The 24,169-nt window shown below is 33.9% G+C and overlaps 2 protein-coding genes across 2 annotated transcripts in view; one reads left to right on the top strand and one right to left on the bottom strand.

The window, feature by feature from the left end:
- Window positions 1–117: 117 nt before the first annotated feature.
- Window positions 118–24,169, top strand: part of LOC145695105 (beta-galactosidase-1-like protein 2) — a 34,402-nt gene continuing 10,350 nt past the window's right edge. The window contains exons 1-6 of the mRNA XM_081772005.1: window positions 118–336; window positions 4,463–4,674; window positions 9,025–9,210; window positions 10,484–10,625; window positions 10,844–10,988; window positions 11,848–12,003. Coding sequence (XP_081628131.1) covers window positions 250–336; window positions 4,463–4,674; window positions 9,025–9,210; window positions 10,484–10,625; window positions 10,844–10,988; window positions 11,848–12,003 — 928 coding nt within the window. The 5' untranslated portion in view covers window positions 118–249. The remainder of the gene's footprint in view (window positions 337–4,462; window positions 4,675–9,024; window positions 9,211–10,483; window positions 10,626–10,843; window positions 10,989–11,847; window positions 12,004–24,169) is intronic.
- LOC145694291 (serine protease snk-like) lies at window positions 16,037–20,377 on the bottom strand. The gene is made up of 4 exons (XM_081770378.1): window positions 20,225–20,377; window positions 17,342–17,601; window positions 16,341–16,504; window positions 16,037–16,195 (listed from the first exon to the last, which is right to left on the bottom strand). Exons 1-4 carry the CDS (start codon window positions 20,314–20,316, stop codon window positions 16,037–16,039), a joined length of 675 nt encoding a protein of 224 aa, XP_081626504.1. The 5' UTR covers window positions 20,317–20,377.

The raw sequence follows: 24,169 nt of genomic DNA, 5'->3' as shown, positions 1-24,169 counted from the left end.
ATTAGCAAAAGAAAGAAGAAACTTTATATTAAATAAACATTTTCAAAATGTACTAAATATCTCTTCTTTGAATAGATTAATTGCCCTTGAACTTCCGGGTAGAATCAGTTTTGTGCAGTGTAATATCAAGTTACGTAAAGAATTGATAATACACTGACCAAGATCAGATTAAGTTCATGCAAAAATAATTTTATCTCAATCAGTGACGTTTACAAGATAAGCAATGTCATAGATACTATAAAAAAAGGAATGATATGCACGGCCTGCTCAATAATCAATAAAAGTCAAGAACTCAGAATGAGGACAAGTTTACTCTTTATCGTCCTGTGCATAGTAGTAAGTAGATTTGATTTTGATTTCATACAAAAAAAAAAAAAAAAAAAAGTTGAAATTTGTTACGTTGACCTTTTATTTAATTCTACTCCATATATATAGAATCGTATAGATAAAATCAAAACAATGTTTACTCTTTAAGTTACCTACTTGTATCCATTTTATATCTAAATGTATTCTGCTTTGTAAGCGAACCAAAATACCTATTCTCGTATTGTAGGTTAAAATCTTATTTTAATCCAGTAATAAAAAAAAAAAAAAAAAAAAAAAAAAAGAATGTTCTGGGCTAAATAAGTTGATTTGTGCAATTTTAGACTGGTCTGAAATAATCTATGTTAAAAATTAAATAAATAAAAACTCGAAATGATCTATTTCCGACTTCCTTCTAGTACTGTTCACAGTACTATGTTTCTGCTGTGCAACATGAGATGTAGAAACAACGAAATGATAATAATAATAATAATAAAACATATTAGACTTGTTGAAGAGTAACTACTACATAAAGCTGTAAATTTTTCCATTATATAACTGTATAATCTTTGGATTTTAAAATTACACATTCAAGTAAGCTATCTTCATGATTTTACTATGTGAGGAGAGTAGGGAAAGAAAAATTACCAGAGCATAAATATGAACCTAATGAGAAATAGTTGAAAAGCCTAGACGACTGGCGCTTTAGAGAGATTATTTTAAGCACATAAGAAACAAAAGGAAGAAACAAACTTCTAAATCGTAAAATTCCAAAGCTTTCTAAATCCTAAAATTCGAAACCTAAACAAGAACAGCATATAACAGTTTAATGGTTACCCAGCTCTCTTAAGATATGAATGCTCATATAGGCACATTATTAAATGAATTTATCGTTTTCATTTATAAATATTAAGACATTATATTTTTTTCTGCTTTTTCGTGTTATAAATAATTTTTCACAGTATTAATAAAACCAAACTGATCAAAGTACCAAATGTGTGTTAATAATAGTTGTGTAACCGTTTCAGCAATGTAACCGCCTTCATCAGACACGTTATGAAAAATAAATTCAAGAATAACAACTTAAATATACACATTAAATGAAAGGAGGACATGCTCACACTTCTTAGAGCCAATCAAGTTTTCCCTTCATTTTTTACATCCATCTGTACAAAGCGTAAAATTTTAATTGGGTGTAAAATGTAAATTGTGGGGGAAAGTATGTGACAAACACACAAGTAAAAAAAAATTACATTACTTAATTAAAAGCTGTAATGAACAAGATAGAAATTAACTTTCGAAGTGGGGTTCAAGGAAAAGCGAGAGAATTCTCTCGTATGTATTCCAAAAGTAAGGATGGATACATCAATTGGAACACCTGCAACAGAGAATTGTTCAGCAAAGATATGAAACCATTGGTAATCAATTGCATCTGACTAGCTGCGAAAGTCAGAAAGTTTAATTTTTGAATTGAACTCCACGAAGTAAGGAAAGAATTTATTTTAAAATCAATAACGTCACGTTATAAATCCTTAAATGAATGTTACTTGTATTAGCACAAGATAGAACGATGACGAATATTCACCATCTTCATTTAATTATATACCATGTTCTTAAAACTGTTATTAAGAAAGGACATTAAAGAGACATTTAAAAAATAGTGTTTGCGAAAATTTATAAAAAGAATAGCCTCGTGACCTTCAATTGTTAGAGGATATCGATTAAGATCATTTCCATGATTTCTGAGATAATTGACAATGATGTTTACAAATTGAATTAGTCAGTCCAGGAGTAGATATTTCCTCTAATGGAATATACAGGGTGTTTCAAAACAACCACAATGTTTGGGAGATGACTCTTGACTCAAAATAATAATAATAATAAACACGTGGAGGTAGGTAAAAAGTGCTTACTTTCATATGTGAGGAAAATGTGGATTCGGATTCGGATTTAGATTTCTGGGCTTTCGGCATCTAAGGTCATTTAGCCCTTCACGATTTGAGGGATGACGTAACAAGGCGAGCACACAATCCGGGGAAAGGAAAGGAAGAAAGCGGCCTGGGACCTATAAGTTAGGTAACACCCCGGCATTTGCCTGGTGTGAATGAGGAAAACCCAGAAAAACCTCATTCAGGGTGGCTGGCCTGAAAAAGCGTGTTACACTTTTTCGACCGAGTGGTGAGGAAAATGTGCTCAAAAACTAGGCCTGGAAGTCTAAAGTGTAAGCGAGCGCAAGCTTAATGGTACCCCTCGTGTTCCGAATAACATGTGCTGGGATACGATATATTTCACTTTTTTTTCTTTCTTTACACACATAAACATTAAATAATACATTGCATTACACATTATTCCGAATACGAGAAACCTTGGAGGTGGTGTTTAATAATAGTTCAGACTTCTCGTTGAGGACTTCCTATACATTACTCTTAATTCACTATTTTTGCCTACTTTGCGACCACCATTTTGTTAGAGTATATCTGAGAACTCTGTTGGGAGTATGCTTGAAAATTACGGCCTGTAGGGGACCTCTTGCGTAAGCTTGGAACATTGCTGAAATACGCGTTTTTGAATTATATATATGTGACTTCCTTTACACTGATATGGACCGTCACTCAACAGTTTCTTATGTTCGAAATAACGCGTGTTGCACTGTAGCTTTTCCACGCTTTTGGACAGCCCCAGCTGTGAAGCTAAGCACTTTTCCCCATAAGTCCACATGGACATTTTAATTATCCTGGTATCAGGAATGTTGCGGCTGGTTTGAAACACCTGTATAGGTAGATAGAAAGACAAAGATCAGAGTCATATTAAACGCAAACTTACAAAAATATATTATTGTGCGTGCAGGAAGTTAAGTTTCGTTTACAAATTTATAAAGCAGATAGGTTGCAATCTCAAGAATGTTCATGTGCGACGAGTAGTTGGATCCATTTGCAAGTCAGAGAGTGGGCAGAAGTATAGATACTTCGTAATGTGTGTTGCGATAACGCTCAAGGAGACAAAAAATGATTCAGTTAGTGTAAAATACGCTGTTATTCTTTTCTTGAATGCACTTAATGTCAGCAGCTGAAAATTCACTGTCGAACTGGTGAAGGGTGTGGTAAACAGAGATGATGAGTGCAACAATTTAGCGAAACATGGAACATTGTACATGATGAGATTGTCAGGGAAATATTTTCTCTTCATTTGCATAGTACGGAGCTCACCTCGTGTAATTCTTATTTCTTTTTGCATCTGACAGCTTTCCTGGCTGGCCAGAGCTTCTGTGATGAATAAGTAGTCAAAGACGGTGTTCCAGTTTAGTTGCCATTACAGGTGATATCGTTCTTAGAAATGGGAATGCAAAATATGGTGCCTCTTTATGATAAGCGCCTCAACAAGAATGGCAAACATAATGAAATACAGCTCAAAGTGTGTACTTCAATGTAGCACGAAGTGTTTTATTCCATGATAGTTTATTTATTTATTTATTTATTTTATTTTGTAATTGGTCAACGGAACCTACTTTCTGGATGACTGCTGTAACCTAAATATTTTGACATTTTCAATGAACCTATATCCCTATGAAGATTCGAAAGGTTTTCGAATTAATCAATAATTAGTATTTCAATTACTAAGTTTTGTACTTAAGAGTTTGATTCCTACTAAGGTCAAAGAAATATGTATTAAATACTTAACGAAAGTAAATTAAATGTGTCAGCTGCACTTTGTAAACTAAAATTCGTATTTCTACTTACTTCTTCAAACACTTAATTGATTAGTTTAAAATTCACAGAGCATATATATACTATGAAACAATGTAAAATAATTCAATACTTGCAGAAATAAACTGTGAAAGATCTGAATATAACTATAATTCTTTTACGTATAAGGATTCAGCAATTAGCTGTTCTTCTATCTAATTAAGGTAAAAAAATATACAAGATATTCACCTCGCATAACAATAGACGTGTATCATAAAGATTAATAGAAATGATCGAGGAAGTGAAAGAATATAAACTCTAAAATATAACGAAAAAATGGCAAAAATAATCAACAATGAAAGCTTCTAACCTTATGAAAAATAATCACAATGTTTGATAGCACACATTCAAAATTATTTTTAAAATGATAAATAAAGATTAACTTGTGTAATGATATACTGTATATTATTGTGTAGGTAACTGTACAAGGGGATCTCCCCACTTTGTACGAGTATTATACAGAAGGAGGTATCAAAAGTGGCCTTGAAGCAACTGCCAATGGCTTTAAATTGAACGGGAAAGACATTACTATCTACAGTGGTGCCATACATTACTTTAGAGTCCATCCAGATTATTGGAGAAGCAGTCTAAGAAAAGCTAGAGCAGCTGGGCTTATTGCAGTAGAAACGTAAGTATGATAGTTACATATTTATCTTAAAACTCGTTAGGTCTCAGAGAGAGATATATATAAAGTAGGATGAAACGGAAAAACCCTGAGAAAATCCACGCATACGTTATTTATCCATCACAAATCCCACTTACGAGGAAGGTCCATAAACTGTGAGAGTTGAATTTTGATGAAAATTTGTAACAAGATTCAGTTCGAGTTGCTAAGTAATGTAGTAATAGTCACTCGATGCGCAAATGCTTCGTTGAGCTGATACAACGACGCCATCTTGAAATCCAGTAGGCAATGTCCAAGAATACCCTTTTGGTACAAAAATGAATAAGTTTTTGATAGATCTAACTTCAGTGTTGTAAACCAAGGTAGAGCATCTATATGTGGGAGTACTTCCAGTGCATGATCGCCATTTTGAAAGGCGCCATATTGAATCGCAGTCAAATATAATAAATGGCAAGGGGGACATGTGGTGTATCAAATAGCACTGGAATTTTCTCCTGAATCCATTTCCGCAACCAAAGTTTACATATCTGTTTTTACTTCAGAGTTAAGAGCTCTCTTATCCACAGGAACATATAAAACCTGTGCGAGTTAGACTTGTGCTTTGAAACACGATCGTGCGAGCACTTGCAGGATTTTAACTGATGCAGTAGTTAATGCAGTACAATAGCCACTATACCAATCAGATCTTGAGATCAGTAAGAGAAATCGTTAATTAAATTGAAATTCCTGTAGTGAAAAATGGAATAGCAGCATGCTACAAGTTATACCTATTTCAAAGTGCGATGGAATAGACTGCTGGTCGATGGAACACGTGCCTAACAGTACTGACGAGCAGAGAATACCAAAGGGATTGTTTCGATATATATTAGAAAAATGATATAAACTGGTGAATATTAGTTGAACGACGAAAATGGTTCGGATTCCATTATAATCAGTAGGTCCACGTCTACTTTAGCGTAGCAGGCATAAGTGTGGGACGTTGGACTGAATTAAACCAAAAATCTATTTTAGGTAATTTTACGTGGTCCATTATAGTGTGTTAAGTTTTCTTCTCCAATCTTGAAACCTTAGGCAAAAACCATCATTGTTGCAGAATATTGCGTTCTTTTCCAATACCCATACTTGACAACCTATAATGTACCGTGCATATTACGAAGTTAAAATACTTTAATGTATTTTTTGCCAGTTTGTCTAAATACAATCGATTTGTTGCTGACGCATTAAACAATGAAGGGGATTTATATTATCAGTTTACAGCCCATTCTTAGAAGAAGATACACCTGAAAACTTAGAATTCACTTTTCTTGTGTCTGTTTTGCTATTAGTAATAAGAGAATGCATACACACCTGCTAACAATAGATGGCAATGAAGATTATTACAAGATTCAATACCAAGTTACAATCCATAAAACAAGCCTCTTTCTTGCATTTTCCTTCAATATTAAATAATTAAATATCTGCAACTTTCCACCTTTAACGATAAAACACCTGCTTATAATAAGGTCAAGACTAGTTTTCATATCAAAACTGTGATAAATAACTAATTGTAGCAGCTGTTCACTTGTTTGGTGTACAAGCTATATGGCAGAATTTTGATAATGAAAATGCATTTTGTTGTGTATCATCAATTTTGTGCGCCAGTCCTAAAGGACATGCTTGCATATGCATGGCAGAAATGTGGATACGTCACAGGAGCAATAGTTGGTTCATTTACAAATGTTCTGGAGCAGTGCCGGATTTACGTATAAGCTAAACAAGCTATAGCTTAGGGCCCCATACTCTTGGGGGCCCAAAAAATTCAAGGAAAAAAATGAATGTACATTTTCAAAATATAAGAAAAACAATAAATAAATTAACATCTACATATAGCAACAGTGCTTCGTTTGTGTTGGCCCCTATGATGTAAGTAATGGAATTCCTTCTGCTGGCCTGCTTCCTGAAATATCACTGGTTCCTTCATTTCTGTATATAGGGTCCTACGTTCATCTGGACACATAAAAGGTCCAATTATCTTCAGTAGCTTAGGGCCCCACCAAACCTAAATCCAGCTCTGTTCTGGAGACTAGTGAAAATACTGTCTGTGGTCATGAAGATTGTGACGAAAGTGCATTTGTTAAGTGTTTGTACTGCTCTACGATGCTGTGTGATAATCACTTCGTTTCGGATCTCCATCATCACAACTGAAGAGCAAAAGGTTAGTAGGTTAATATTTGCTTATGTGCATCAGTTTATATTATTTTTCTAATAATTTTTCTACTAATTTTCTAATAACCTCAAGACATATTCTTGTAAAGTCATATGTGCCGTTGCACATAACTTATATTACAGCATTTAAATGCTATGCATAAAGGCAACGCACATAGACTCATATATATAGCCCACTTTGAAATAGGTATAATTTGTTACAGTGCTGCTATTTCATTTTTCACTACAGGAATTTCAATTTAATTAACGACTTCTCTCACTAGTCTCAAGATCTGATTCGTATAGCGGCTATTGTAGATCAAGTAACTACTACTGTATTAGTTAAAATCCTGCAAGTGCTCGCACGACTGCATTTCATAACATAAATTTTACTTCTACAGTTTTTATATGTTCCTGTGAGCGAGAGAGCTCTTAACTCTGAAGTGAAAACAGATATGTAAACTTTGGTTACGGAAATGGATTCAGGAGTAAATTTCAGTGCTATTTGATACCTTACATGACACCTTTTCCATTTATCATATTTGACTGCGATTCAATATGGCGCCTTTCAAAATGGCCATCATACATTTTAAGTACCCCCACATATAGATGCTCTACCTTGATTTACAATACTGAAGTCAGATCTATCAAAAACTTTTTCATTTTTGTTCCAAAAGGGTATTCTTGGACATTGCCTATTGGATTTCAAGATGGCGTCGGTGTAGCAGCTCAACGAAGCATTTGCGCACCGAGTGACTATTACTACGTTACTTAGCAACTCGAACTGAATCTTGTCACAAATTTTCGTCAAAATTCAACTCTCACGGTTTATGGACCTTCCTCGTTAGTGGGAGTAGGAATCGAACCCATGCACCAGAGGACACAAAGATGGATTTTACGTAAAATAATGTAATACTAAAAGCACAAATTATATTTAAAGCTTGGATATTTTCGAAGGTAATCTCAGTTCATACAATCATTCTTCCCCAAGCAAAAAGCACCCAGAATGTTGAAATTGCATATTATTTCACTTAGCAATTACATTGTAAAATCGCGTTTGCGTAGCTTGTAAGGCATCTACCAATCAACCGGATGACCCGGTGGAATTGGTATTTATTTCTCGTTCCGTTCCAATGCGGCTAAGATGGGCCTGAAGAAATGGGTACCTGGGAAATGAGAAGGATAGAGAGCGTAGTACTTGGCTACATTAGAACCTGTACGTACCAAAGTTGAATAAGTGTGGAATTTTATCTCTACCAATGGCCGTAGACCTCATTGCCTTATCCCGAATGTGAGCATACGTTACTTATTATATCACTGTATATGTAATATTATGTACATAACAATATTTTATTATTATATATTGATTGATAAGAAGTATGGTAGTGTTAGTGTTCCCAAGAAGTGCCTTTTGTTCCACAAGGGTAAATTTTTATATAAATTAATATATAACAATATGTGATGTGGTCACATTCAAAACAATATGTGATAATTATAGAGAAAGGAAGTACTATAGTGCAATACGATGCAAAAGTTAATACAATGATAAGTTATAAGTCTTGCAAATATTCTGGTACACAACGTGCCTGTATGCATTACAGTACAATGAACACAGGTTAACATTCAAAGTGTAGTCTCCTGTATTGGACTGTATCCAGCACCTTCCTGCCAATTCCCCATTCCATGTCGATACCACGTCGTGTCTTAGAGACAAAGGAGTCAGCCACTGCTGTTTCCATCTCCTGCTGTTTGGTGAAGCATCAGTTTTTCAAGAAGTGCGCCATGGACCGAAATAAGTAGTAATCCGAAGGAGCAAAGTCACGACTACATGCTAGATGTGACATCAGTTCAATTCCATGAAGTTCCTGAATTTTGTGTGCCGTTTTTTGAACCGAGTGTGGTTTTGTGTTCTCCTGTTCCAGCAAGGCGCGTTTTCGATTCACCAGTGCAGGATATTTTTGACATAGTAGAGTATGCATCTACTCCAACTGTTCGGAATAGAGGCCAGCATTGATAGTATGACGTTAGGAACGAACTCGAAGTGAATTATCCCCTCGTTCCAATAGTAATCTGAAAGTTCTAATTGAGGGTTTTTTTCTTTTCTTTTCTTTTCTTTTTTTTCATTGAAACGAGATGAGTTCATCTTTAGAATCTTAAATTGGTTTTCAGATATGTACCATGGAATCTCCATGAGCCACAGATGGACCAATTTGACTTTGGGGAAGGTGATAATGACATGTCAATATTTTTAAACATTACGAGGTACATTCAGATCGCACAAGAAGAAGATTTGCTAATGATTCTACGACCAGGACCTTACATATGTGCAGAATGGGAATTCGGAGGATTTCCGAGGTAATTGATTTCCTGTTTTTATTTCTTTATTTTCTATATGCGTGTTTTTATAAGAGCAAATAATTTCCTATTTTATGAACCCCTAAAAACAAACTGTAGTTTTCAATTTGGTTTCTAAATATTTACAATAAGAAGAAAATGCCTTATTGTGAATAGTGTATACTATAAATGAGCGGCTTGGATGAAGACAATGACGTCACATTTTTAACTTTTGAGTAAAACTGGAAAAGAAAGTTCAACATTCCGACGCACAGCAATGCAATGGCAAGCTTCCCCTGCCATCTGCAGGTACATTTTAGGAATTAAACTACGTATATACTGTTCTGTAGTCCGATCCCAACCCATTCCACCTAATAACTCAGTCTCACTGGAGATGGCACTTATCATTGTCTTTCCCAAAGCCACTTAAATATGAGGTTCAGTTTAAAGACAGTGAAACACAACAGCCATCGTAAATTTGATTGTATGTTTCAAATCTAAACATGTTAAATTATGAAACTTTATGGAAAACTGAAAACATAGTACAAGACTATGTTTGTAAGTCAGTGTTACTAACAACCTTTATTGAAGTTGCAAATTGTTTCAGCATTACAAACATCCGAAATATGATAAAATTGGGAGAACTTCTACAACAATAAAATCACATACGAGAAAGATGGGGAAGTTCGTATGTAAAATACCTTAGTATTGAATACTCTACGCATCAATGATAACGAATTGTGGATAATTAGGATTATAGTTATGAGATTAAAAATTAATAAAAATTTAAATATGATTATCTCAAAAAATTACTACATACATACTGAATCTTATTTTCAGTTAAACTTCAGCATATCATGAAATAGTCTGTCGTTTACATTAGGATTTCAACAATTATTATTTTATATTTGTTAAAATAAGGCACAATATTGAAGTTCAACGCTTGTTCTATTATAAGACATAGATGTATTTCTCCATTTCTTTTATAAAAATATACCTTGAAATAATTCCATAATGCCTTCGCAAATTTAATATTATTGTTTCATACTGCAAGAACTCTAAACCCAAATAGTAAATTTGTTCAAATAATCTTTTGTTCCAGTCTTGTAGTGCAATATATTGTGTCAAAATGTTATGAAAAAGTAATTACATTATTAATTCAATTAGATCAAAATATTAATATTAGTATTTTTGTTGTTTAGAACATAATTTTATTGCTAATTTTTATTTAATTAATGCAGAAACACAACGACAAACATTTATTTATATAACGTGTTTCATTTTACTATTTCAGTTATCTCCTTAGGAAACACCAAATCATAACAAGGACAAACGACACATTTTATATGGAAAGAGTAAAGAAATATTTCGACACATTGTTACCTATAATAACTGAGTTTCAGTTCGTGAAAGGTGGACCTATTATCATGTTTCAGGTTAGTTAAAATACAGCAGCGAATAAAATTGTATTTAACAAGTATGTGCAAAGTTTTCATAATCTTCATGGTCTTGATTACAGATTTTGGTATCCGCCTTACTAATACTAATAATACGAAGATTAGATAGCGTAGTAACATAAGAGTAGGTTTACCTAGTCAATAACTTACTGTACTGGTTCCTCTGTTATAACTTACTATAACTTTCCTCCTTCCAGATTGAAAACGAATACGGAAACTTTTATCCTAATTATCAAGATTACATGCAACTTATAAAGGGGGAATTTGAAAATCATGGAATTAATGGTTTCTTTGTGACATCAGATAACGCTGAGCGTGGAAGCAGAGGAGCAATTCCTGGAGGTATGGCTTTTCTTATTTTAATCGAAAAAAATGGTAAAATTAGTTATTCAACAACTGAAAAGAGACTATTCCAGCAAATTCTAATATATATTTAAAGGAAAGGAGTAAAAGTAAGCAAAATCTAAGAAAGCGAAGGCTTCTAAATTCATAAAACTAAAAGCAAAGTAGCTTTTGCAAGCAATTATAAAGTCATATTCTTCAACTTAAGGACATAAGGAGCAAAACAAGTCGATTCAGCAATTGTATGATTACACCTAAATCATACAGCTATCTGTAGTACTTATTAATATAAATCAGTTAATGCTGTTGTTCCTCAATAGTTTTATAAGGGAACAGGGAATATATTGCAGAATAAGCAAGAATACTATTGTTATACAAATATTATGAGACTAGTGCAATATTAATTTCCATTCCATCTTTATTGAGACTTGCACTTCAGCTTAGTAAAAATTAAAACTTTAATTATCAAAGCTGCAATGTCTATTCTATTCTTTAGCATACGTTCACATTTAGACATTTTTTAAAGGTTCAAGCAAATAAATAGGTTACGGGTTAATGAGGGGGTGAATACTTGATGTGTTGGAGAGTTAAAAAGGAATATAGGTTCAACTTTGTTACTAATAATTTAGTTAAAAAAATTTATTAATATACAATATTCAAGCAATTCCCCATGATTTTATAATATCCTAATATCTTTTTTTTTCTAAATTGTCATTGATATGTCTTATTCTCATTTCAGACATTATCATAGGATTTCATTAGAAAGGTTTTACTATCATTAATGTATAAAAAAAGACCTCAAATTCAAGTTCTTCAGTCGTGTAGCATTGATTCATACTTACAAACTATATCTTTATAGTGTTACAGACGTTAAACTTTAATGGAGATCCTGATGTGGAAATACCTCAGTTACAAGCAATACAACCTGATAAGCCTATAATGGTAATGGAATATTGGTCTGGATGGTTTACTACATGGATGGAGGATAAACCGAACAATGGTAACAGTCCTTCAGGTTGGTACTCATAAACTAAAGTAATAGATTAAACATTTTTAAAAAATTTTCTTCAATAAAGGAATAGCCATTAATCTAACACCAGAAAATATACAGTAATTTAAAGTTTCTGTGAATTTTGTGCAAATGGTCTACTCTTAAATAAATTTATTTACCTTTTCACTTATATACATCGGTTTACATAATCTAAACCAATAAAGTTATGGAAGATAGATAGAGTTAAGAAACATTTCACTAAGTGTAGGATTCTCTCAAAACATTTACCAAACAAAAAATAAGAAATAGAAATACTTAACCTGGGGTAAAAAGTTGATATGTAAACCTAACAGACATACAAGTGCGTCTGTATGTCTGTATAATTCATGTCTGTCATTATAGACAGACATAGACCAGGCACGTAGCCAAGGGGTGGGTCCGGGGGGTCCGGACCCCCCCCCTTCGAGACCAGAAATAAAAAAAAATAAGGAAGGATAGAACAAAAAGAAACAAGAAATAGGAAGAATCAGCGTTAAAAATAAAAAAAAGCTAAAAATAAAAATAATTTTCATCCTCACTTCTCTGCAGTATCAAACATGTTATTTGAGAAAGTTTTCTGCTCCTTTAACTTGTCATTTGGAACAGACAGCAGTTGACGGAATAATACAAGCAAAAAGTTATGTGGAAAGAAAGTTCTAGTAACATTTGATTCAACAGAGAAAGGAACCCAGATATAAAATATTTTACAAGACATTATTGGATACGTACTTCTTTTTAATAGTTGAGGTCATAATGAAAGGAAAATTGTTATATTTGGATGAACAGAACGAACGTAGATATTGTAAATTTTTTTTTTAAAATCCCTTTTTCTTGGGGGGCGCGGTGGCTCAGTGGTGGAGCGTTCACCTCCGGTGCTTGGGGTCCCTGGTTCGGTACCAGCTCGCGCCGTGTGGACTTTGTGGTGCAGGCCCGCAACTAGGGTTTCTGTCACCCGGGGCAAACACACAATTCGGCGCCCCCCCCCCAAGGTTTAGTCGTAAAGTACCGTAATTGCGGGCTACTTGGACCCTTAAGGGGCTACTTGGACCCATACCAAAAAAACGTTTAAAGTCCCATATGCACTGCAATAATGAGTGAGTTCAGAGTTACATCCGTTAGATGAGATCATAATGGAGGCGCACACACATTGAAACTAGTTCTGTGGTAGGCTACGATTGAGCAGCATTGGTGAGAAAGGTCGTTGACGAAAAGAGTGTATTTATTGAGCGCCAAACTTTTATGTGTGGACACTATTTGTAAGGAAGTGGAACCAATGCTAAGTAAACACATAAGTAGTTACATATAGGTTAATGAAACTGACATGGTAAACTTTCTCATATACAATAAGATGTGTGCGTAATTGCATTATACAGTATATGAAGTGTGTACATATGACCTGGAAAACACGGATATTTTGTCCCACATCTTTTGTTATCTTTATCCCACCCCATCCTTCGTTATCTTTATCAGTGAAAAATAAAGGTCTGTTGTCACGTGTCACACAAGTAAGGACTTTTCATTGTTTCCTTAAGGATACCGGTACAAAATGGTACATCAATATAAAAGATTGCCTGCAGGTCGAAAATATGCTGATTTTTCACAACAGCTTGAAGAATGTTTACCAGCAATTCAGTCGGGGAAAATATCGCGAAAAGAAACAGAAGCTCACTTCAAGATAAGTCATTCCACCATAGAAAGAAGATTAAAGAATAGGTCAAGGCAGAATCCGGACCATCTGAAAGTGTTCACTGAAGAAGAAGAATTAGCCTTCGCTAGTCATCTTGATAAAGTTTGTGATTTCGGATTCCTCGTTAATTAACTTGATTTCAGATTTATTGTGAAGTCCTATTTAGCCATGCATGGGAGAACTGTCATTGCTTTCTAAGACAATCTTCCCAGTCAAGATTGGGTGAAGTTATTTTAGAAACTGCACCTCCAGTCAACGACTAGATTCGCTGCTAATATAGATAGGGCTCGTGCAGCTGTAGAAGAAAACGTAATCAGCTATTACAGTCATTATATTTGATAGTACCAATTAATATGATCTCTTTGTGGTTTGCAGTAAATAAAAAGTGTTGTTCTTGGAACACCTACGTCCTACTTAGTCTCAGAGCAGATTTCAGTGGTTTTCTGTAGGAAAATATGGGGGTGGGTTCAAGTAGCCCGAACGCGAGTCTTACTTGGACCCATTTTTTACAATAATCGCCTGTGTTTTGTTTTCAATATATGTAACTAAAACTGCCCTGGATATGTACAATAAAGCCTGTAGTTCCACTTAATATGGGTTATGACAATAACTTTGGAGTTTTCGTGGATGAAAACAGGCCGAAAGAACGAATTTATTGCAAAATTGGGTCCAAGTAGCCCGCGTTTACGGTATCACTTATGGATTGCAACTGTAAATAACATTCTTAATGAAACCAGTTATATCGATTTTTAAGTACTTTAACCCTCCAATACGCGCGCGGGCTACCATTGTAGCCCAACGTTTTTATTTTCCTTGCCGCATAGTAATTCGAGATGATAACTCAAAGGGTTCTGTGTACCTTTCTATCAACTATCATTCTGCGTGTTTAGGGTGTGGTCAAACTTAAAATCGAAAGGCTCTCATTGTTATTCTGCTTGAAAGTTTCATGGGCTACATCTGTAGCCCGCGAGACTATTGATGTCACGGGTGTTCCAAAGCGTCAAAGTTTTTTCATTATAGTTTGAGTGTTGATCAGATGGTCAATGAGTTTGCAAAATGCCAATTCTGATGAGAAATGTTTTTAAAACCAATATTTACGATCCAAAATCATTGAGAACATAACAATGCAACAATGAAAAGTTTATTTTTATTTCTGTAAATTTTCGGTGTAATCCTTTGATGTGGAGAAAAGAAGAAAACTTTCCATCAACAATGAAGCACACAAGAACTCCACACTATATTGTTATGTGTACCTCTCGAACTTGAGCACTTTCTGTACCTTTTGGGCACCTTTCTGTATACTTTCTGTATATATGCACCTCTAAGGTGCACACAAGTGATAGAAAAAACTGATTCGAGCAAAGCATCTCTCTTTACAGTGTATTAACTAAAAAGTTCATTAAATATGAAAGAAATTGCTTCATAAAATATTAATAAATAGATCAAGATATTTAGATTATTTAATGTATAGTAAATATTATACATTATAAACGATTAATGTAAAAAAAATGATTGAAATTAACAATAAAGCATAATAAAGCATAAGTTGGACTGATAGATAACAATTCAAAATGCCTCGAAGAGCTCTCAAGCAAAACTAATAGATAAAGCTTCATACAGCCTTCACTCGCAAAATCTCTTGGTAGGCGTACAAGAAACAATTAAATACACCGAGGCGTGTAAATTATTTTTTCCGCCACAAACTGCCCTCTAATTTAAAAACATTACAGCAATTGCGTAACATTACAGGGGGCGCGTCTGAGCTAAACTCTTCAACCACCAGCAAGGAACAAAAATCAGGAACTTTTCGCCCCCGCCCCTATTGATAACAGCGTTTTAAACTTCAGAGCTGTTCTCAATGGAGTTATACAAACAAACAGCTCCTTGTGGTAGGAAAAGGAAAGAGGGCGGATTCTCTGTGGTCGCCAAAGGGAACAAATGCATGCAATATTAGGTTTTTAATGTATGACATTACACCTATTTAGATGAGACTCTCTCTCTCTCTCTCTCTCTCTCTCTCTCTATATATATATATATATATATATATATATATATATATATATATATATATATATATATATATATATATAAACATAAACTTTTGATTTCTTTTAACATCTAGAATAAGTTCCTCAAGGGAAAGGGTGCGATTTTTAAAACAATTGATATATCTTCTTTCCGGCGCCCCCTCCAACCACGCGCCCGGGGCACGTGCCCCCTCTGCCCCCCCCTAGTTGCGGCCCTGGCACTGGGTCTTTTGGGACCCCAAAGGTGTTTGTCATGATACATTTTTTAAACAAGTGAGATTACAATTCAGTGTTTTCTTGCATTCTATCTCGAGTGTATGCTAAAGATGCCTACTAAAAATTTCACTTTGTCTGTTTGATGGTTCTGCGTTGGGGTTTTAGAAGACCCTATGGTAATTCCTGTGTAACAATGTTCTTGGTAGTACACAAGAGTTAAGTTAATTATTGCTGAAGATGTATAATCCTATGTACGGGTGAATAATAAAAAGTATACTGTATTTGTTTCAATTTTCTCCTTAACTACATTGTATCCTTCTTTATATATATATAAAACTTATCTCGCTTAGTGATCATTATTGCAATTGCATCCGTTCAAAATTACAACTTACCAAACAAGCATCCATGCGTCCCTCTGGATCCCCAGCACAAAGAAGTGATTCAATAATGCCCATTGGAAGGTCACGACCTATTCTGTTGGTGTATGATTCGTTGCATTTGTTCTGTGGCACATATTGTATAGTTACTTTCTGCAAAATGTTGCTCTTTCCGTCATCTATGGTGAAAAGATAGTAAAAAAAATTGTGCAATGGAAAAACATGTACATGCTACAACTATTTTCATAAATTTTCATTTTTTACTATAGCTATGATAGTTATTTTGTACTTAGTAGTTTATTCTAACAATATTATAGATATAATTTTGACATTAGAAACAAGAAAAGAATTTCTAATAATGATAATATATTAAAAGCTAGTTTCACCTATTTTAAAATTAATAAAAGTGATGAATTTAATACTACTGTCCATAAAAATGAGACAAATACGAATTAATAAATCTCGTTGGGCGGAAGAAAATTATATACTGCATTGCTCCCGAGAAATTAATTTTTAATAGCGCTAAAATATACAGGGTGGCCCAAAAAGTAGGTATACATACAAGCATTGATCAAGTATGACATTTTAATTTATTAATATAATGAATTTATTTGCTTTGAATTGTTCCGAGCTTAAGGTACAAGTGAAAATAAATTAAGAACAGATAAGGAAGAAACTAAGTCAATTCTTGTGTGGATAACAATAAATAAATGGTACAAAATGTCATGACCGATCAGTACTGGACTGTATACCTACTTTTGGGCCACTCTGTATGTTTGTCGTTCAACTAATTAATTGGTGTTTGTTTTTTCTCTGTTGGAATATATTATTTATGTAATGTGTATGTAAAAAATAAGTACACTGTTAATTAGTATATTGTACCCATTCTTGTGAATCTTCTATCGTTAAAACACACATATATACTACTAGTAATTTTTAAGAATTAATAAAGATGAATTAACATTTCATGTACTGCATTTAGAGAACATCCTATTTCATTAAATAAAAATACTTACAAAATGAAGTTTGTCCCCAACCAGTGGCAATTAATGGACTGTCAGGAACATCCTTGCTCATATGTAAGCAGGCTGGATGTATATTTCCAGTAAAGTCTACTTTTTCACTGAGCTTCAGTATAGCTATATCATTGTAGTGTACAGGAGGTAGGTAATCTGGATGTGGAATTCTTTCAGCTATAGTTACATTCAATGCTGTTACTCCATCTTCATCTGTACTTAAATCATGATCACCTAATCGAACAACTACAGGCGATTTTCTAGAGAGGGTAAAAAAAATGCTTTGTTTAATACAAAAACTTTTAAGTAAATCTATTAGTCTATCAAAAATAATCTATTAGTTTATCAAAATGCTTTCAGTTGAACATGAAAATAGCCAAACTATTGAACGTTTCTTTCTAAAATTAACACATTATTTGCTATTGATGTCATAATCTCGTAGTAGTAATTGAGTGTACATTACATATTGATGTGAATGAATCTGTTTATATTTCGAAATGGAAGAAGCTATTTCTTATTCCAGCAGAATATCAGTATGAAGAATTAATATATATTTTCTTTCTTGTAAAGAGAAAACATCATGATATTTTTCTGTGTTAAATTTTCTATTTAAAATTGCTATACAGTTGATGATGGATGATAATTTGTCTGTTTATTGCACTAGTTTAGTTTGTGTAGAAATTCCACTGCGTCGAGGCCAAGGCTAATAAATGAAATAGAAGCCCGTAATTCTTGTCATCTGACACTGTCATATCTAGGAATTATTCTCCTTTTCTTCCTCTTTTGTTATCCCTCTTCTCAAATTGGCTATGTAAGTTGTTTCTGTGCTTATGGTCCCGAGTTCAATCCTCCAAAGGGTATTTTCTTTGGATAAAAGTTTGTTCGGAACACAATTTAAAAGTAGATTTCAATTCGTACATCCTAGATACTTAAAGCATTTAACTTAAACTTCTATTAACGAATCTCTTTTAGAACATTTGGAAGTCCTTTCACTTGTTTCCTCTTCATCTTCCTTTTCCTCTTGCACGCACGTTTGTGTATATGCAATTTTATTTGATTTCTCATTTTGAATTGTATACTTTTGTTGATTTCATTTTTTGAATTGCATGCTTTTACTGATTTCCCTTTCAACACCTGTTGAGCAAAAAGTGCTATTTCAGCAACGGGTTGAATTGAAAAAAGATACATATGAAGAAGATCTGACTTGTTTTGCTTGTGAAGCCCCCAGAGAGAGTACTTACGACGAGACATTTCTTGGACCTTCCGTCAACTTCTAGTTGCAAATACGCATTTCGTAAATCCAACAGAACGTAATGCTGTGCTCCTACTTGCTTTTGAATTTTGGGTAAGGAATACGTATTTTTTTTCGTATAAAGATTTTCTGTTCCCTTGAAATCAAAACAGGTGTAATTCATTCAATGTCTAAATCATAAGGCGGTTCTAAATATTTAAACCTTTAATAACACAACTACGACCATCTTCTGAGTATTACTTTTTATTAAGCAATATGCCAAACAGAATCACAAGAAACATAAAACAAGGAAAACCTACTTTTTTAAAAAAATATATGAGTATTTCTTTCTTCTTCAATATCAGAAGAAAGTTGCTGAAATAGTATTTTCTGACCAACAACTGCATGATTTTGTTGGTTTCCCCTTTAAATTGCATGCTTTTATTGATTTCCGTTTTCGAACGGCATATTTTTATTGTTTTCTTTTTTAATTGCATGCTTTTATTGATTTTCCATTTTTAATTACATGGTTTTATTGACTTTCTTTTTCGAATTCCATGCTTCATGAGTTTTTCTGTTCTACGTGTTGCATATTGTCATTCATCCTTTCTGTTCTCCCAATTATTCTTTCACCCTATGCTTTCTGCAGAATCCTTCCCAGGTATAAAATGTGTCAGTTAATCATATTGTAATAATTCCTGAAGTGAGAAAGTGAAAGATAATTGTAGAGTTTCGAGAAAAATAGCGATTTTTAAGTCCAGTTCAAATTCCATTGGCTAGGCTCAAATCTGGGACCTCCCATCAGACGGAGTTCTGTACTATTGGGCCATCGCGTCCTTTACACACATGGTTCATGCTAGAAAGAAAACCAACTATTTACCTAGGCATGAACTTTTAAGTATAATACTGTAGATAACTTCGATTGATGTTTGAAAATAAAACCTTCAACCTAAAAACAAACTTTAAAAAGAATACTATAAAATTCGGTAAAATTTATTAACTTACTTAATTGGTTACTTAGTATTCGAAAAATCTGAAATTTAACTTCAGATGAAAGTTTTGGATACTGATGGAATAAACATACATGCACTAATTCATGTATGGAGCATACTTTGCTCACTCTTTTTGTATAATTTAAACCGAATGTTGAGCTCCTTCGTGGCTAAGCAGTTAGCGTACGCGCCTTTGGCGTGGGAGACCCGGTTTCGATTCTCGGTGGAAACTCATGTAATTTGGATTCCATGTTAATCAGCAAGTCCACATCTCATAAAGCCTCGCTGCTGAAAGGGCCGTTAAATTCAAAACTCAAACTAAACTGAATGTTAAAGCAATTTAATTTACAGAATATGTATTTTTTCTCTAATTAGAAATTATATTTAAACGTATTTGATCTGAATCAAAGTATTAAATTACTAATATAAGGATTTCCTTCTTTAAAAACTTAGTATATAGAGTATTTTATTATGAAAACAATCAATGAAAAATATAGGTTTTGTAGGGTTTTAAGACTACGATATATATATATATATATATATATATATATATATATATATATATATATATATATATATATATATATATGAAACAAGTTTTTAATTTCTTACGAATTGTCCAAAAGAGTTTGGAGATGTCACCCAAAAATGTCAAGTTACCTTTGAGAATTAAAGAGGCAGTGTGCTGCTGTAAGAACATACTGATCGCTTATTAAAGTTCCTCCACAATCCCAGCTAATTTCTGGACCCATTTCGTAGCCTAACACAACCTACGAAGTAAAGGAAAAGAAACTAATCGATTAAAATGTCTTTTTCCTATATACAGTCTTTAAAAAATACAATGAACGAAAAGGACCTGAATCTCAAAATTTTGAGAAATATATTAGAAAAGGAGAAACAATAAATTAATTTTATTTAATAGAAATAGAAATTATTTTAATAGAGAAATAATTTCAAAAGTACCACGGCTTTTAAAATTTCAATATTTATAAATGTTTTGTAGTATATAGTGTTCGTAATTTCAAATTCAACCTTATCTCCATTCTTAACTTTAAGTCTTTGTCATGTATTCGAACTTAACTAATGACATAAATACTCCGTGATCTGTAGATTTTTTTTTGTCAAATTACATTAGTTTTATTTTTTAAGAATTCTTTATTAGCCTTCTACTTTATATATATATATATATATTGTGGATATATACGGTTTAGGAACATATTATTTTGGAAATAGAGTATCTTAATTATTAAATGTTATATCAAAGCAGGGTGCGAATTGGCGGGGGGGATGCCAGGGATATCCCCCCCTGACAAAAATCTTTCCCACCCTGGAGAAGAAAAATTTTATCCCTGGCAGGGATAACTTTTTCCCCCTCTGGAATATTTTTAAGTGGACATAAAGATAAGTAAGTCTACTTTGCGTAGCTAACCTAAATATTACTTGAGTGAAAATTTATGAAAGATCTCACATCTCAACTGTTTTGTACTTGTTAGTGTATATATATATATATATATATATATATATATATATATATATATATATATATATATATATATGGGGGGAGGACTGGGTGCGCATATGGGTGAAATTCATCCCCCCCTGGGAAAATTTTTCAATTCGCACACTGTATCAAAGTATAGTAATGAAATGTTGTCATATAGTGTAAACACGTGTTTGTGTTTATGTGGTTACGTTAATAATTTGTATATGCGTTGAATGTTATGTTTTGTTACGGCTAGACGCTAAGTCGTCAGTTTGTATGTTATTGTGATTTGTAATGTTTTGGTTGAAGAATTGAAATGTCATCAAGATGTAATGCTGTAACATTGACACACTTTGACTGTGGCATAACTGTCAGGTTTGCAGAAATTTGTTGGTCTGAGAATTTGATCACGATGTAATTCGGGTGAAACCAATGTTTTACCAATAGCTGAGATATACAAAAAGTCAACAACGTGAATTCCAGAATGTCTGGAAACTGAGTATAAAAACCTATGGTCCGAAAGGATTTGGATCAGAAGTGGATCATCAGAAGTTGAGTATCAACAGAGAGAACCACTTGTACTCTTATCACAGTAGTCATTCAACTGTGAGTCCAGTAAAGGCGTAGATCTAGGGAGATCTAACATTATCCAGTACAACCATTAACTTGGATTATGGTTGAACAATAGTCGGCGAACATAGACTATTGGCAGCACGAGATATTCATCATCTAGAACTTCAACATCAGTCCAGGCATCATCTACTAGAAGGTATGTGTATCTCAGCTATGTTCGAGTTATTCGTGATTGACTTCTTAGATGCTTAAGATATGTGATCTGACGCGTTATACACAGTCTACGTTAACAACATTAACACATGATATTTCAGAAAATACAAATATCTAAATGAAAGTTAATTTTATGTGGTTTTCTTCTGTTCCCACTTCGTACCTACTCATTACAGATGGTGAGTAGTAGCGATCTTCAACCGTCACACATTGATTTATCCCCATGCAATTTAGGCACGACGGTTGGAGGTTGTTATGGTGGAGATACGTTCGGTTCGAGCCCCGGTGTGTGTACTAGTGTAGTTCCCACCATTGTTAGAGTGGAGAAAGTTATGGTTCGAATCCCGCAACGGAACAATTTTAGTTTAAGTATTAACCTACCATTGTTATGGTGATGGAGTGTTATGGTTCAAGTCCCGGTTTAAAATATTTATAGATTAAGTAATTTAGTATGGTAAAATTTTGTAGTGTTAACGTTCACCAATTGAATACGAGATTTGGTTCGGATCTCGAAAGACTTAGGCATTGACTCTAGTAGATTAAGTAATCAGGTTAACCCGCACCACCCTCCCACACTTCGTAGTCAAAGATATAAGTTGTATTAAGTATATATTGATAAATGAATGAAAATACTGTGTTGACGAGGGCACAGAAAGCAAATAAGGGAATTAGTATTGAAGTACATAATTTATTTGGTATAAGGACACCTGAACGACGAAATAATTCTAGTAGTCAGGACAAAGTCGCGAGTCCAAAATTATTTTAAGTAAGGAACCGGTGTTCAATTTCCCTAGTAGTCCGGTAACTAAATCCGTGTCGGAAGATTTTCCATCTATTATAAATTTAGATCAGAATTTAGTAAATAGTAACAATAAGGACGTTAAAATGGCTTCTAATATTACTTTTTACGCGGACATAAATAAGCTACCAAAGTTTGATTTGAAGAACGATAGTGACATCGTTTCTTTCTTTGATGAGTTCGACGATGCTTGTCAGACGGCAGGTATCGCCGAAAACAAAAGAAAGGAGTTGATACCTAACATTTTTAAAGGAGTAGGGAGACAATGGATAAAATTGTTCCTGAAACGGAAAAATACAGCGGAAATACAATACAAGGATTTACAGGCAGAAATCGTTGAAGAATTTACCAAATCGAATGTAACGCTCGATATCGAAGACAGAATTAAGGAACGTTTGCAACAAGAAGACGAGGCTGTCATAAACTATGTATATGACATGCTCGTTCTTTGCGAGCGGTTAGACTCAAACATGACGGAGTAAGCAATTTAGGCACGACGGTTGGAGGTTGTTAATATATATATATATATATATATATATATATATATATATATATATGTAAGAAAATTTTCCAAACTTACCATATGTGCAAATTCTCCCACATTCGCATTCTCTCCGTTCTCTATCAAAGGTACAATGATCTCGGGACAGGTGCTGCGATAGCTGTTGCAAGCTAGGAAAATAATAGCACACAGTTAGTAAGGTTTATTCTCTAAAATACATAGTTTGAGTATTACTTGACTCTACTATACTTCAAAAGAATGGGTTTTGAGATATAACTGAAATTGAGATAATCTTGACCTAATACCATGTTCTTCTGATAGGTCTTATATTTCCAGAATATATGCTATTGATATATTAAGCATGAAAATTTCGAGAGAAATACATTAATTACTATGTGAATCAAAGTACTTTGAAAGCAGGGGCGGATCCAGGGGGGCGATCGGAGCGATCGCCCCCCCCCCCCAGAAGAGGAAACTTTCTTATTTTATATATATAAATAAAACCCATCCCAAAGTTTGGAGCCCTTAAAAGTAGCAGTATGACAGCCCACCGCCCCCCCCCCCAGAAGTCTGTCCTGGATCCGCTCCTATTTGAAAGTTCTCTATTTACCATCTAACAATAAAGGTGGTCACTGTAGCGTTTAAATATCAGAATTATATTTTATCTGGCTAGATTACATATGAGAATAATTGACGTTAACACCATTAGCTTAGCATACCCTTCTCCTTTGTATAGTGGATAGACCGTGTACCTTCGGTACTCGAAATCTCGGATTCAATTCCCAGTGAGACAGCATCGAAAACACTACAGTGCTTTGGATCCCAATTTAAACTATAGGTATTTTCTATGTAACCTTGCTGTTGACAAGGACGAAGATACAAATCTATCAATTAGCAACCAAACAGGAGGCCGCGATAACTTAATGGTGAGTGCTCATCTCTAGTGAGTCGAGTTTTCAGGTTTGCTCCGAGCTCTTCGAAGTAGACTTTATGGTGGACAAACACCATAGGCGTGTATTTTTCGAGGTTCTTCCA

The sequence above is a fragment of the Thermobia domestica genome, chromosome 9 (assembly GCF_964235325.1).
Source record: "Thermobia domestica chromosome 9, izTheDome1.hap1.1, whole genome shotgun sequence".
NCBI lineage: Eukaryota > Metazoa > Arthropoda > Insecta > Zygentoma > Lepismatidae > Thermobia > Thermobia domestica.
The sequence above is the reverse complement of the archived record's forward strand: the minus strand, read 5'-3'. Positions and strand labels throughout refer to the sequence as shown.

Excerpts from the sequence above, each read along its gene's own strand:
- LOC145694291 (XM_081770378.1), bottom strand. The coding sequence starts at position 20,316 with ATGGGTCCAGAAATTAGCTGGGATTGTGGAGGAACTTTAATAAGCGAT. Across the intron at positions 17,602-20,224 it reads TGCCTCTTTAATTCTCAAAG|AAAATCGCCTGTAGTTGTTC; the intron begins GTAACTTGACAT and ends TACCCTCTCTAG. Across the intron at positions 16,505-17,341 it reads TTGGGGACAAACTTCATTTT|ATGACGGAAAGAGCAACATT; the intron begins GTAAGTATTTTT and ends TTTTCACCATAG.